Here is a 15,938-nt window from a genome sequence, read left to right on the forward strand (position 1 = left end):
CATTCTGTGGTTGACTAGGAAGTAGCTGGCTCTGTGATAACAAGAATTAGCTTGAGCTTCAAGAAACCCTTGTAACTGGTCGATTGAAAACAGCAAAAGTGTCTTGGTGATGGTTGATACTTATTGATGCCGACATCCATTTGAGACACATTCACATGTTTGCATATGTTTCATGCAGAAACGTGCCTAAGTATGATAACATACATTGCTACTGACTTGCAACGTTTTTGTTTGTAATAAGGCCTACGATTTGCTTGCAATTGAATTCTTCTCTGACTGATATTTGCAATTTTATCTTTGTTTTTTTTAAAGAAACGAGAAAGACAATGTTCCCTTGTGCATGTCTGTCTTGTTTACTGTTTTTGCATTACTATTGCCTGATAACTATGAATGCAATTCAACGAGATCAAATAACTGTGTTCAAATTAATAGTGCGCACCGAATCACTGATGGATCCATTTGAGATTGTAGTCACTCCAGCGTGGTGATGTGAACACTACTGAAGTGTACTAAACAGGTCCAGCCTCCCACTTCTTTACCTCCCAGCATCTGAGATGAACACAGCATCACGCTTTGCTCCCTTATTTTGTTTGCATTGCCTCCAGATAATCACACAATTTTTCTGAATGACTGATATATACAACGCACTGCTTGTCAAGTCGGGGTTTCACATTTGATATTCGATTACCAGCGTGAACAGTGTTGTGCCAATGCAATTACAAATGTGTGTGATGCAGGATTTGAGAAGGGGAATGTGAAATGGTTGAAAAATATAGTGAAGTAATGAAAGGGAGCATAGTTCATCTGTAGTCAATATTCATGATGGTCGTGGCCATTGTTCAAAATGATGATTGTTGGGTGAGCCCATAGGTCCTGGATGGAATAATAATAATTATTATTTACAAGGGAGCAAATGCCTTACAGTAACGTGCAACATACATTAATTTACTGTAGACTTGTGCCAACCTTTTAAATAAATGGCATTTTGTTGTCCAAACTTAATCAGTCACTAAAAAAAACTCCATTGTCAAGCTTACCTGCTTAAAGTTTGTCGATGTGGTTCTGTAGGGAGCTGGGTGTCGTTGACGATGAGAGGGCACGAGAGCGTGCCTGCCAGCTGTTTGGTGCTCAGTGTCGGCTAATGAAAGAAGCTCCGAAAATGGTCATATTTCCAATAAGATCAACTTCTGTTGCTCTTGTGCAGGGACAATTTTTGGGGGAAAATATAGTCAATGTGGGTAGCAGTTTTTGTCAAGGGTCCCTCATTTATGATGGAGCACTGCAGGAAACCCTCATTGTCTTGCGTTTGCTTGCGTTTGTTGTCGGGCTTCGATGTCATTTTCCTTCATGCTTGTTTAAAAAAAAATCAATTTGTCATTCTTTGTGGCCATTAAGTGAGAACTTTGGTGTGGTGCAGATGATGGCACTCATTCTTCTTTCTTTCCCTTCAGCCTCGAAAGAACGCTAATGGTCCAGGAAGTCAAATACGGGCCCTCAGTCCCCCTATGAAGAGCAGCTCATCGTCATCTTCATCATCCTCATCTTCGTCCTCCTCATCATCCTCATCTAGCTCCTCCTCGGAGAAGAAAAAGAAGTCACGGAGGAAGCACCATCAGATGGATTCAGAATCTCACGACAAGCAGGAAAAGGCTAATCGGATAATATCGGAAGCCATCGCAAAAGCAAGACAACGTGGAGAGCGAAATATCCCCAGAGTTATGAGCCCAGAAAGCTTCCCCAGCTCTTCCTCACAGCACAAGTCCCATCGTGAGCATAAAGGAAATGGCAAAACACGACTTAAGGAGAAGGCCAGTAGGAAGGCTTGTATCATCCCCTCATCTAAGAGCAAGCAGAAGTCCAAGATTGGGTAAGTGGCTGCTTAAACATACTATTTATTTCCATTTCATGTCAGTGTTTAAGTCAAATGGCCAACTCTTCTTCCTCATACTTCAGCGTCTTTGTCATTGTCAAAGTACAGACATTTGTGGAAGGAAGTAGTGGAAAAGGAAGAAAGATAAAATACAATTATAGAACAAACAGTTCATTATGGTATAAAGTGAGAGTTGAAGTGAGTGAACAACGTCTTCAAGTTTGGATTACCAGACAGAGAAACAACGTACTGTATTGCTGTGCGTGCATACTTGCTGTAACAATTCATGGAGCAACTTTTTCATGAGCACACCACTCCCTGTTTCTCATACGTACGTTTTTAATAAATAACTTGGTGACACCTGTTTAATATATAGCTGAGTGCAGAAGAAAAAAAAAAAGTCCCAGGATGCATGCACTGAATCTGTGGTCAAACTCATTTGAAGTGTTAAAGTAAATAAAGACAGATAAGAAAGGAACACAACACTAAAACAGATTAAAACTTTCATTGAATGTGTGAGGCCATAGTCTCGGTGTAGCATGTGACGATCATTGTGGTTTTCAGAATGTTTTCAAATTGTCATGTCATGATCAACATGCGTTCATATTTTTTTTTCATCTATTTTCTGTCTGGAGTGGACTGACTACTACTGGAATATCACATCCTTGACAGTACAGCTTCATGTTTTCACTGATAGGCGATCGTTCCTTGTGCGTTTTTTCCTGCTGCAGTTACAAGATGGACGCCTAAAGTTCATGATTTACAACATGCTTATAAACCAGACTCCGTCATCAGCATAGACCAGAGAGCAAACAAAAGCAGCATTTATATTCCAGACAGAGCTGGCTTGTATGTTCAGACAACAATATTGCGGATGTATTGATGGTTTAATCTTCCGCCCTTCCCCCTCGTTTAGCTGCTATGAGCCATATTTATTGTTACAAGCCCCTCCTTGCTGGGTGTAGTGAAATATCACATGACACAGATGAAGCATGGAGACAAGGGAATAGAAGAATGTATAGGTTCTATCTCACAATTAGCCTACATACTGACATTTGAACGTACCACTGATAAGGATCCCTGTTGTTTCAGGGTAATGAGCTATGTAACCCATTTTTATTCAGCGTATCTGTACTTGTCCTACATGAGGAAACTGCATAAGAACAGAATACATGCAGCCAAATACCTTTGTGTAGAACCCATGACATCACACATTCCTCTCATTTTAGAATGCACTGTGGTCAAATGGATGGCTTCTTGAAATCCGGTTGATATGTAGCCTAGGTCATGACCCCCGATTCATATATTTTGGGGGTTTAATCTGCTTTGCTCTCTGATGGGAGATTGGTTATAAATACTCCAGGGCTTTTGTAGTTGCTTTAATTTTAATGACCTATTTTAAGTGCGTCCCCATGAAATAGGTCAGGTTGCCACATTAATAAACATTATCCACAATAAGCCACTAACCAGTCGGGGTAAATCTGAATCTGACGTATGAGGTTATTTCCTAATCAGCCGCTGAACTCTATGTTCAGTTCCACTTCTATACGCGACTCCGTGGGTGAATACGATGCGCTACAAAATAATACAATTGCAAGGAACAGCCTGAAGGTCCCAAATGACAAGAAATTGGATCACACATTCTGCCGTCGTCCCATGGCTTCATACTATGATGTTCTTATACTAGCGTCACGCTCCCAAAGTGAGAATTCAGTTTCCATTTGAGTCCTGCTTCAGATTTCAAGGTGCTCATATGGTCTCATCCTTGTCAGGTGATTGATGTGGTGGTGGATCCTCCACAAAAGAAGAAAATCTGTCCACAGATACGGTATTGATTGTTAAGTGTAACCCACACTGTACATCTTGAACGACACCGGGATCACTCCAGTTGAATCTCCACCTTTTGCTGATCCTAGTCCATCGTAGATGTGCTTGTATTACAAGCAAAGCCACATTTGCAAATCCATTTTATGTCTTGCTTCAGTGACATACGTATAGCTCAGTGAGTTCATCACAAGAAGCTGTGGGAGGGTGTGAACACCACATATGAGAGTGAGGATTCATGTTCTTCTCTGGGAGCTGTATTTTTTTTCTGAAGAAATGAAACAATTGGAATGAAATGCTGGTTTTTCTTAGTTACATTTAGTGCTGACCTGACGGTGGAGAAAACCATACTGTTACAGTACAGTGAGGTCTGCAGCACATCAAGAAAACCTGAAATTCAAACACAAACACTGTGACTGATCCACAATTACGACATGACTTCATTATATACTTTCCTTCAGTGCTTGTCTTTGGACGTCTTTAATGAGCTGAGGGAGGTAGGCGGATGTTCTGCGTTTAGCATAATTAAAGCATATAAAGATGGATAATCCAGCGAATGACTCAACAACTGCTGTTCACATCTATACATGTAGTAATGGCTTAGATGTGGAAAGCAAAACCGTATAATGGAATAACTACACAGCTTTGCCTGCTTGAAATCAGAGAATGATTTTGATATAAGTTTGTCTTATGATGACATCGAACCATCTTGATCTCTGGGATCCAGCAGCATGTTACTGCAAATTGCAAGAATCCCCTAAATGAAGTGTGGCATGGAGTCTGTGCCATGTCTGGGTTAAGGTGTCATAATTGCGATGAGTTCATGGGACAGATTGAATGATAACATTTCTAGCTCAAGTTTTTTTCCATCACCTTCACATGTGTGTCCAATTCCGACTTAGAAGGCATCAGACATTCTGGAGCCAGAATAAACATGAAATTTACTATTACTAATTTTGGACTCAAGATTCCCTGGACCAGCCTAGCAGGCTTAATTTAAGCTTTCCCCTGGTGGTACCACCCTCTTACTGGCAATCTACCCAAGAAAACCTCTTTTTATCTGCTTGTAATTTGATCTCAAAGTTGCTGTCGTCACCTAGAGTTCATGGCCGTTGGGTAGTGGAGGGATGAAATCATATAGAAAAGCAGTGTGGTTGGCCTTTAGCTTTGCCTCTTCTTTTATTATATTGCATCAGTCAAAGAAACCCTCTTTCTTGAATTTATCTGACTTTTTGATTGTGCAAGTATTAACAATCTTTTAGCCTCATTTCGGGTGTTTCTGAGTATAACCTGTGACTCGTAACCTGTCTCCTAGCTTCTTCCTCTGCTTTAATCTCCTGGGCTTGTTGGGGCAAGCACTTGGCTACGAATGAATGAACAGTTTCTGATACACTGGTGCCCACTGTGTCTTCAATGACATGTCACCACAACCTAAAGGGATTTTAAGAAGCTTTGCTGTAAATGCAGGGGAGTTAACATTAAAGCAGATTTCACACTACGAGTCTTTTTTCGCCACATGCACCACCCAGAATCTCCTCATAAAATATTAATGCACCCGAGCTGTGCTGCTAGTAACCTTCCACAAAAGTCATTACTTCAGCGCTCTGGTGTGTGCAAGTCTTTGTTCTGGGAACGTGTGTTTGCGCGTGTGACCAGGCACCCACCACTAACCTTTTCTCCTGTTAAAGGCAACTTAAGATGGCACCATCATCTTAAATTGTGTGTTGTGAAAGCCTCCCTTTTATTGGTCCACTCTGTCACTACGACCAGCTCATATTTCAACAGAATTTTTATGAACTGAACCATCACTTGGTGCCATCAGTCTGTGTAATAGAAAGTACAGCATAGCAAAAAACATCAATTTGAACAAAGGCAAGTGCATAAGTGCTACTGAATATATTAGCAACTCAAGAGGCCGGTCTAATATAGGTGGTGTTATAGACACATGGTACTATGGGTTCCAACACTAAATAATTCAGTTTCGAGTGGTCTGATACATAGTGTATTATTGTTTCAGTACTAATATTCTAGGCAAGGTGTTGGAATGCCACCCTGAAAAGAATCGGAATTCTATTCCCAGAACATTGTCCATTGTACCAAAAGGAGGCTATGTGATAGTCTTGTTAATCTGTCAGCAAAATTACAAAAAATAAATAATGAATAATAATCATCATCTGGAAATCTTTATAATCTTTATAAAGGAAGCAGGAGCTGATGATTAGAAGAAATACAAATAAAATATTTAAATGCTTGTACTCACGTACACTTGATGTTGACTCCTGGTTGTATAAGTATTCCTAAGAAGAAGAAGAATAGGTCATGATTTATTTATTCATTTTAAATAGCTGTTTCAATTTTATTATTATCAATGTCTTAACAGTCCACAAGGGTCAATAAAGGTTTGGAGGGACACGTTAGCCATAGCTCTGTTAGCTCTGCGTCGTCGGTCTGCCAAGGAAGAGTCCATCATTCTGTCGTGAAGGTGTGTGGTCACGTTAGAGGCGCTTCAGATCTAAAAACAACTCAAAGTTGCGCATTTGACCAGCTTCTTTGCTGTGAGTGTGTGGGAGGAGGAGCGTTGCGCACAACACTGTGCGCTGCAAGTGATGGACAAATAGCGTCAGCATACATCTATAGAAGTAATGAACCGAATCCATGTAATCACCTCACATTGGTAGATGGTCAACATATTCTAATTGTTCATGAGCCGCCTCTGTCGCTGGACAAATTAGAAGTAACTGGATCATTTGCCAGGGCACACCTGACAGTCTCTCACAGCACACTAGTAACACTGATGGAAACTCTGGGTAAAAACTTGTTTCATTCCTTTTTTTTGTCCAAACAGGATTTCTTTCAAGATTTTTGAGATAGTGGTGAATACTACATAATAATACAAAATGTGCAGAATTGAGTCGCATTATACTGTGAAAACGCCACACGAATAATCCATCATAGCCCCCCACCTTCGCTACGTGTGAAAGCGTGTGGCACCAAAGTTTTGGTCATTTGTTCATGACCACTGTTTGATAAGTATTTATAAGTACCTCTCACTCGTGACGTTAGTAGTTACTGTTACTGCTGTTGGTTTTGTTCTGTTATTGTTTTTCGAGCACATGAGCATTGCTCAGTATTATGAACGTAACTAAACATGTGTCATGTGTTCTGTGTTTTATCCAGAGTCCTAATCATTACATTTGAGTATTACAGATCACACAATTCATTTACCTTGTGGTTATTCTTGCGACTTGCGTGATCAATGGGAAAACACACGCACTAGCTTCGCTTAACCTATGAGGGGGCTCTGACCATGGCATGGTCCAGGGAAGGACTGCATTTTTTGACAGAGCCGAGATTCAGATGCCGGAGTATTTTAAGTCCAGATCAATGTAATTTTTATTTATAATTCTATTTTTGCTTTTGTTTTGACATGGCAGTGTGGCATCATTGTTTGCAAACAGTGGAAATCCTGGTGCATGTGTGTGTACTGTGCCCCAGACACCATCATTCAGTTGAAGTTGTGAGATACATACAGTATACTGCTGTGTTTGACAGTGAATATTAAAAAAAAATGTTGGAATGCAATTTGAAAAGAACCACCAATTCTTTGCCATGGCGTCCGTCATTTCTTTACTTCCTAAAAGCTCCGTCACCCCACAGGGAATCTGAGTTGAGTCAGTCGTTGCCCATAGAGGAGGCCAGAGTATCTTGTCAGTTGCTTGTCTTTCTTTATAGCTTTTCCATTTGGATTTCAAATGTAACCCCTCAGTCACAGGATTGTAGATGCTTCTAGTGCAAAACCAAACAAAAACAAACAAACAAAAAGAAAACATGATTTCATCAGTTAAATCAGTGTTTCAGTCATGAGTCTAAAGAATGAAAATTTATGGTAAAATTCTCCAACTCCTGAATGAATGCTGCAAATGGTCTCCAGCAACGAAAGCTCCATTCTATAACCCCACTTGATGATGGTTCAGAATTTGTTTCCTATCATAGCCTTAGACTTTGTGTTGCTGCCTTGCATACTCTTCCCTTTGGCTATGATTCAAATTGAAACAGTAATAATATCCTTTCTATTATTCCATCACCACATGTACATATTGGATTCTTGATGATTTAATTCATGTGGTTCGGGAGTCATATTGATATCTCTTGTTAGAGCATGTCATTGTTTACCATGTGTAACGTATGACCTTTTGCGTTTAACAAATACACTCTCTCTCTCTGAAACCCGCTCCACATCACTATATTTATCAGCCAAACAGTTTAGCAGTGAGGTTTTTAGTGCAGGCAAAGCTTGACTGATCACAGCTCTCTGCAGCCTGGAATGTGCTTTTATATGCTGCCCACCTCCTGAAAAAAATAGCTTAATATAATTATCAGATGAAAGCACTGTGCCGCACACACCCTCTTTTTTTGTCTACCCTCCCCCACTCCTTTACATTTTTTTCCCCTAAATATAAATTGGGTTCTTTCAGCAGGCTCGTCGCCGCACTGCTCCCTGTAAGCAGTCATGTTCAAAATATGCTGATGGTACTACGCAGAAGGGAAAATATCAAACAAAATGGTGCTTGTGAGATCAATTACATGATAGAAAATGGAGGTTTATGCTTAAATGCAGCAACAGCATATAGCTTTTAGCAATCTAGTGCTTTTATGCTTCCTAGTCTGCTAAAGCTTTTTTTCCCCTCTTTTTCGAAATCCCTTGCAGGACGTATGTGTTCATGATCTCATGTCATATTTGATTTTTTGTGTGTGTGTGTGTGTGTGTGTGTGTGTGTGTGCGTTTTCCTGTCTGTGTGTAACACTATGCTGAACAATGCAGAAATCTCCAGTGTGGCCATGAGCTTTGTGGCCATGTGCAGTGTGCTGATACAGTATTAACACTGTGATTATATCCTTCCATTCAAAGAGAGGGGGCTTTCCTGACAAGAATGAACAGACTGTGTCTCAATAAACCCTTCAGGACCAAACACTGCAGTTTTAAATGTGTTTGTCACACCAAATCCAAATATCAGCAAAGTAGAAAGTTCTCCATGAAAATGCTAAAACGATAATGTCTCTCACTGACTGACATTTCCTTAAATTTTACTGATGTTCTTTTGATGCTTACTCATTTTTGTTCACTTTTTTTTTTATTCACAAAACCATTTTGAATATTTCTTGCGATATTCAACGTAGTATAACGGCACACTGTTAGTGCTGTTATTGTGAACAGTTATGTATTGAGATTTCCTAATCAATCTTTGCCATTAGATAGTTACATCTTAAGTCTTCACTTTTCACTTTTTGATGACTTGTTGTGTTTTTATTTATTTTTTTTATTTACCAGTATGTATAAATTATATCACAGTTTTCCGCAACCTATAGGCCTTTGCTTCATAAATTGCTTGGGCTTGGATGTCCCAATGATCCAGTGTGCGGCACACTACTGGCAGATGGATGAGAAACAGCAAACACAGTTGACTTCCATTGACTCCATCTGGAGTTTCACCAAGATGGGTCGTGGCTGTGCACCCTCAGCCAGCCAGTCAGCTCTGCTGTGTGGCCAATAAACTTCTCTTTGTGTTTCACATTGTGGCTGTGGCTATCACCTGTCATTTCTCCTCTGCTCCATGCTTCCATTGGTATCTTGGTTCTAGTAAATCTCTCCTGTCTCTACCGAGGTTTGGTTTCCTCTGGATACATGTTTACATTTTACAATACGTAAAAATTAGGAAATACATATTAGGAATGCTCAAATTGATCGGTCACCGATCGTGATTGGCCGATTTCAGGGAGATTGGTGAATGCCAAACACTTACCTGTCATTGCAGGTCACAACAACCGATCACGTGTGACAGCCGGCACGCTGATTAAGGCCTGCTGGTTGTGACGCATCCGCTCCTCCCTACTAGCTGTTTTTAACAGCAGCTATGAAGCAGCAGTCTGCCATGAAGGTTCTTTCAATCTGTCATTTAAAGTTTGCCTCCTGCCGCACATGCACGGGAAATTGTTGTTCAGGGGAGAGTGTTAAAATAAAATACCCCATTTAAAGCGTCGGACCCTGGAGAGTTTTCCGGGCCCATGAAAGTGAAAACGCTGGTTCCTCAGCAGTATGCTCTTAGCGTAGCTGATGCTTAGCAACACATGCCGGTCCGAGCGTGACATTCGGAAACCCTAAGAAATAATAATTAATTAAGTTTTAAAAACATCCAGACTGGAAACTTCCATAAATGCAATGTCTGTCTCGGAGTCCCACTACAAGCGGCCAGTTTGTAAGTAATTCACGGACATCGGAAAGTCTCAAGAGATTCACCACACTGCGACGTCTCACATCAATTTTTTTGTTTGTTTTACGTTGTCTTTTTGAGAGAATAGTTGCTGTATTCTGCAAGTTTTTTTTTTCTGTTTTTTTGTCTTCTTGAAGAGGTATATTAAAATGTGTCTGAATTAAAATGATTTAATGGTTGATGTTTTGTACGCAGTAGGTCTCATCATTTTGATTACAATTCATTGTCAATCCATGTGATCAGTATCAGTTATCGGTGATCGGTGTTGATCGGCACACTGGCTGATCGGTATCAGTGATCGGCAGTAAAAACCCTGATCTGAGCATCCCAAACATATATATATATATATATATATATATATATATATATATATATATATATATATATATATATATATATATATATATGAAAAAGTTATCATCAGAGGTTGTTTCTCATTGGGGTTGTGCGGGAATCATACCACCCAAAATGTTCTGTTCATATAGTGTCACTATTTGAAATTCAATGTTTTGTACTTGACTCTGAAAGTAGTTTTGCTCTGCTTTGCCACAACGCATGAGTTTAATCAAAGATCCATTGTACCTAGATGTGTTGTGACACGACACATTGTCACACCTCTGTTGGCTGTTTTGCTCGAGGTCTTGACCCTTGTCTCTTTAGAGTGTTTTAGGATTGTTCAGGCTAGTGTCCTCATTGTAAAAGAGGAAATGCTTTACATTTCAGTGTATAATCTTGTATTCCTGTCTAATCACTTCCCTACCAAATAATCCTATAATCCTAATTTTAATCAAACAGTGAGTTTTTGGCAATGAATGTGTCCCCTGCGTTTCGTCCACAACCATCCCCGGGTATTCCTTTTTCTCAATGCCAAATTCCGCTGGCATCCCCTCACTCTGTCTTGTTCTGGATTAGCAGTAGACTTGAAATGAGTGAATAAAGCAACAGGTCTGTTAGTCACCAGTCCAGACGATGATAACTTGTCAAAGATGGATTATGACAACATCTGAAGGAAAAGGTGTATGCCTGTGTTTGGATTTGGTTCGGTATAACGCCAAAACTACTTTCACTGAAAAGGCCACGATCAGCCTTCTTGGTCATATGAATGCTCTTGTTTTCACCATGAAACATGTTAGGGGACCAGACTTGGCCTGCGACATATCTGTAATACACCAACACATGCATTCTCCCAGTGGGGGCATGCCAAGTAGAGCAGGACAACACTTTAGGGGGTGAGGTGCCGAGTTTATTCGGCTCTGTTGAAGAGTGAGAAACACTGCTGAACTGTCGACAATAATCTTCACTAATTATCTCGAGTTGATTTTGCTACATCCAATCACCACAGGATGGAATTTGGTGTGTTTGGGATACGGTATTGATACCTTTATTTATGAAGCCTGGCTTTTATTGACTCTTAAAAGTGCTGCTTTAAAAGGAACACTCATTCCTGACCATGTATACTGACTGCTGTACATTCTATCAGGATGACGAAGGGAGAACTGAGGAAATATTCCAACTTTCTTATTAATTCAGCAACAAATGATTGCCTTTTTGGGCAGTGTCATGTGACCATTATTATTTTTTTATTTTTTATTTTTTTCAATTCCAGTAATTTTGCAAAAGGACCAAGAGCTTTTGCTGGTTATGGAATCAGGGGAAGCTGTTATTTACGGGTACGTTTGAGCACCTGGGTGGTCTTTCTTTAAGATGCTGCTGGACCTTTTAGCTGTCAGAGAGCCTTGTTAAGATGTGCTCTGGCTCTTCTGTTTCCAAAAGTGCTGTGTTTATATTAGCCATAGCAAGTTCACATCAAGCCATGTTGTTTCTGCGAGCCCTCGTCTTGCATGTAAGCTAGCAGCAGGCCATCTCCTCACAGACGAAGCTGTCTCTTCGAGTTGAATCTATTATTTAGAATTCATTAAAACCAAATTTAACAGACCATGGTTTTCCCTAATGTGGCATCAGAGAGATGATTTATCCTTGTTACACTCTGTTAGCTACTAAGCTGCGCCTGATGATGTGACACCAGTTTCATATCCCCACCCCTTCTTCTCTTTGCTAGCGGAATGTTGTTGAGCAATTCAATTCTGTTGTTGATGGTATTTTGGGTGTCACAGCTGTTTTTGTTGTGTGTTGTTTCACCTTCATAGTCATGCCCAGCGTGTCTTGTCACAGTCTGGTGTTCCTTTCACGGGATGTATGGTCATTCTGAGGAAGGCCTTCGCGTACGATCACAAGGACATGTTGCATGGCAACTATAAAGTGTCATTATCAAGAGATTTGTGAAACATGATATCATTCAGAGGGGGCAGGGACAGCAGGGAGAAGCAGCTCTTCAGCGCTTTGCTGCTGGAAATATCTCCTCCCAATGCTTCTCTGAGTCATTTATTGTCAGTCAGTCAGTATCTGTGTAGATTAACTGTCTGCTGCATATTTCATTTGACATTTATCTTGTCATTTCCTTAGAATTAACATTCGTGGACAGTTTTCTAAAATAATACAAATACATTGACAAATGTACTGCCTGATGTTTTTTGTAATCTAGCTATACCTCTTGTGAATTTGGACCTATTCCCTAACTTTTTGTGACAGAAGGTTCGAGAATAATTTGGCTGTATAGGGATTTTCGTAACTGTAGGCGCAGATTAGAGGAGAAGCAGTCATCTCCCTGAAACTCTGGTGAAAGGTGGATGTTGAGATGGTTAAGTTGTGTCTGGGGTTACCGCGAAACTCTCTTCCTACTTTAGTTATGTGGATGTTGCCTTTTTTGTTTTAGATAGTAAGATATTTTTTTTGTTTGTTTGTTGTTTTCTTTTTAAGATGGTGGCTGTGCAGACAAGGATATGAAACCCACTTCTGCTCTTGTCAATGAGCCAAATACAAAACAAGAAAAGATTATTGACATTATTTGGTGCTACAAAATCAAAACATTCTCACTTTCTCTATGTGACAGGACAACGAAAATCGTCAAGGAAATGCTTGTCTTTTTACACACTGTGAAATATATTGACACGTCACTGTGTCGTCTGGCCCATCACAAGGAGCTGATGTCACTGAAGTGAATAAGATGATTTTGGCACATACTACAACTTAACGCTAGGAATTAACATCTTAGCTGAGGGAGGGAGAACATCTTAAGACAAACACTGCACTCTTCAAATCAGCATCTCATTGGGGAGTTAGTGTGATGTTACATGGCTTCAAGTTCACATGGTGGAATGCAGCAAAAATGTCTTACATTGATGTTACTCTATAGACTGTAAATGCTCAAAGCCATTTAAGTGGTGCTAGGGAAGTGCAACTCCACCATCCACCTTAAAGGTACTGCTAAATAACATTTAATTTTTTCAATAAACTTGTTTTTTGTGTCATATTGTCACAATGTCTACTTGTGTCTGTTTCGCTGGGACATTAGCCAACCACATGCATGTCTCGGTGCATGTTAATATCTGTGTATATGTGCAAATGCATACACTTTATTCTTGGCATTGTTCTCTAAAACCTAGGTTGTCTAAAAAGCATTTGGTCTGCAGCATTCTGAAAGGTTCTTAATAAATATAGCATGATTATTTATTATTACAATAACTATGTTGAAAATGATGTAGTACTCATTTCAAGCCTGTATTGCCTTGCAAATAAAACTGAAGGTGGAATTGTGCTTGTGCTTTTTATAAGCATTGTCGCTTTTGTGATGTCTCAGATTCTGTTCTGTCAGTTAGATTTTGGAGTTAAATTGTGTGTGTGCGTGATGAACAGCATTGCTTCAGCTTCATCTCTGTCATGGTTAGTTAGTTGGAAAGTCCTAACAGGATGAGCTGCGACAAGGATCCAAGTCTTTTTTTAACCAAATATTTGAATGAATTGTTCCTGCCATTAATTTATTCTTAAGTTGAGGGCTCAGCCATGGTCCCATTGTAATCCTTATGTGAATGCAGAGTTGTTTTCCATTTCTAAAGCAGCACATACAGTGTGGCAAGCATCACTGCAATTTTTGTTTTTCGAATGAAATCACACCTAGAATGAGAATTCTGGCGCCTGTAGATCGTGAGCCATACGTGTAGAGAGGCGCAGATGGGAAATGTGCGCATATGTGTTGAAAGTCTATATGTGGGAAAAGGTCAGCGAAGTAATATGTGAGGGAGTGAAAATATCGAGAGGATGGAGCACTAGTGAGCTGTAAACGCTACAGTCTATTAACTGTGCAATCTGCTGCTAATATCAACATCCCCGGCCAGCAGCCAGACGTGTCTCAACGATTGGACTTAAGGCCCATCTGGGAATTTCAGCACCGGCAAAGTAGCTGGTTGAGCTAATTAGATAAGATGGGCCAAATGTTAGGTTTTCTAAAGCTGTGGCATGGCCCAACTGCAGTTGCAAACCAGCTATGGACACTGACCCATCAACTACCCAGTTGATTTTGACCCACCTTGATGGATCAGATTCTACTTCACACTTCCCTGATACACGTTATAACTGTGAGCTACAGAAACATGTTGATCTCAGGTTTTTTTTTTTTTTTTTGTCTTGCTACTATGCAAATACCTGACAAGCTGCCGTTGAATGTATGCAGGATTTTAACGGCAGCTGTGTAATCATTGACTCTCGTGGAATCCAAACTCCAGCAGGGAATGAGTTTAATGTTTGTGGTGTTCAGAGAATCAGGGTCAAAGCTTGGAATTTTTGTTCTACTTTATCTCACACTGCAGTGCAGCCTGGTGCTGCAACACAAATCAGTCGTCAGCATGATGTACATTTTGCAGAGTTCTGGCGAAATGCATCACGTGCTGGTTCGTTGTGTACAAGATCTGGGAAACTGTGCTTCTGTGAATTTGGTCACAAGTTTACTGAGTACCATACAAATTTAGCACAAATGTCGGTGTTATTTTTTTGAAAACATTCCCTCAAATAGGTGTTCTAAATAATATATTGAGAACATATATAGATTTTTACATTGCCTATTTCTCACTGTTGAGTTTTTTCAGTTTACATTTTTTTTTTCTAAATTTTATGTCAGAAACTGTTTGTTTTGAGGAAGAGATGACATCTGTCTCCTTCAAACTTGTTTTAGATCACATCTCAAAGCACGTTTAGCAGGAAGTCTGTTGTATGCTCAGTCTTGGTTTGCACGGTTGTTGAGAATACTACAAATCAAAAACAAGCACGAAATGGCTCAGTAAGTGAGACCAAGGATTCTTTGTTTGTGGTGACGACAGAAAGGAATGTTCGTGAAAGAATCACATGGTGTTAGGGCGGGGAAATGTTGCAGACTTGTGTTGGGAATAGTTGATGGTCACATGACACGGCCCAATTAATTAAATGTGTTGGACACTCAAACGTTTATATCTGAAAGGGCTTGTTGCTTTGTTTAGCTTAATTAAAAAAAAAAAAAAAAAAAAAAGAAAATTAACCATCATTTTCTTCTTTTGTGCTATGTATTAATATACTACATTGATGCCATATTCAGTTGGCAAAAATAAAGTACAGAAACAAATGTGAATGCAGTTTATCTCAGAAGAGAGATAAAGGTAGCAGTGTATTGTGAGCTGCTGTCAATGTCTGGCATCTGAAAGTATTTTAGAGGCTGAACCTGTTCTTTCTTCGTGTGGAATGGGGATTAAATTCAACATATCACTGCAGGCACTGGATGAGAAGGAAAGTGAATAAAAGCAAGCAAGGAAGGAAGACTAACGCAAAATAACACTGAACTGGTGGGACTCAGAAAATATATCAGCTGAATCTGGATATATTCCAAAGCTAGGAGAAATGTCATTTATTGCCAACAGTGTTGTTTTCCACTGAAGTCAAGAAATAAGTGAGAGTAAAATAGGAATCGGTCGGATAAGAAGTGAAGTCTGCTGGTTCACGGCAAGGAAGATAATGTTGACAGATACAGGAGTGGCTGACACAGCTACAAAGTACAGTTCAAATTGCGTTTGCATGAAAGATAAAAATGTGGATCTGTAAAGTAGAATTTTGGC

General features: G+C 39.8%; 1 protein-coding gene across 7 annotated transcripts in view; it reads left to right on the forward strand.

Moving 5' to 3' along the window:
* chd9 (chromodomain helicase DNA binding protein 9) overlaps positions 1-15,938 on the forward strand; it is an 87,586-nt gene that overhangs the window by 38,307 nt on the left and 33,341 nt on the right. For all 7 annotated transcript variants that reach the window (XM_053866681.1, XM_053866675.1, XM_053866676.1 and 4 more), the window contains one exon: positions 1,452-1,867. In XM_053866681.1, coding sequence (XP_053722656.1) covers positions 1,452-1,867 — 416 coding nt within the window. The remainder of the gene's footprint in view (positions 1-1,451; positions 1,868-15,938) is intronic.

The sequence above is a fragment of the Synchiropus splendidus genome, chromosome 5, assembly GCF_027744825.2.
Source record: "Synchiropus splendidus isolate RoL2022-P1 chromosome 5, RoL_Sspl_1.0, whole genome shotgun sequence".
In the NCBI taxonomy this organism is placed as follows: Eukaryota; Metazoa; Chordata; class Actinopteri; order Syngnathiformes; family Callionymidae; genus Synchiropus; species Synchiropus splendidus.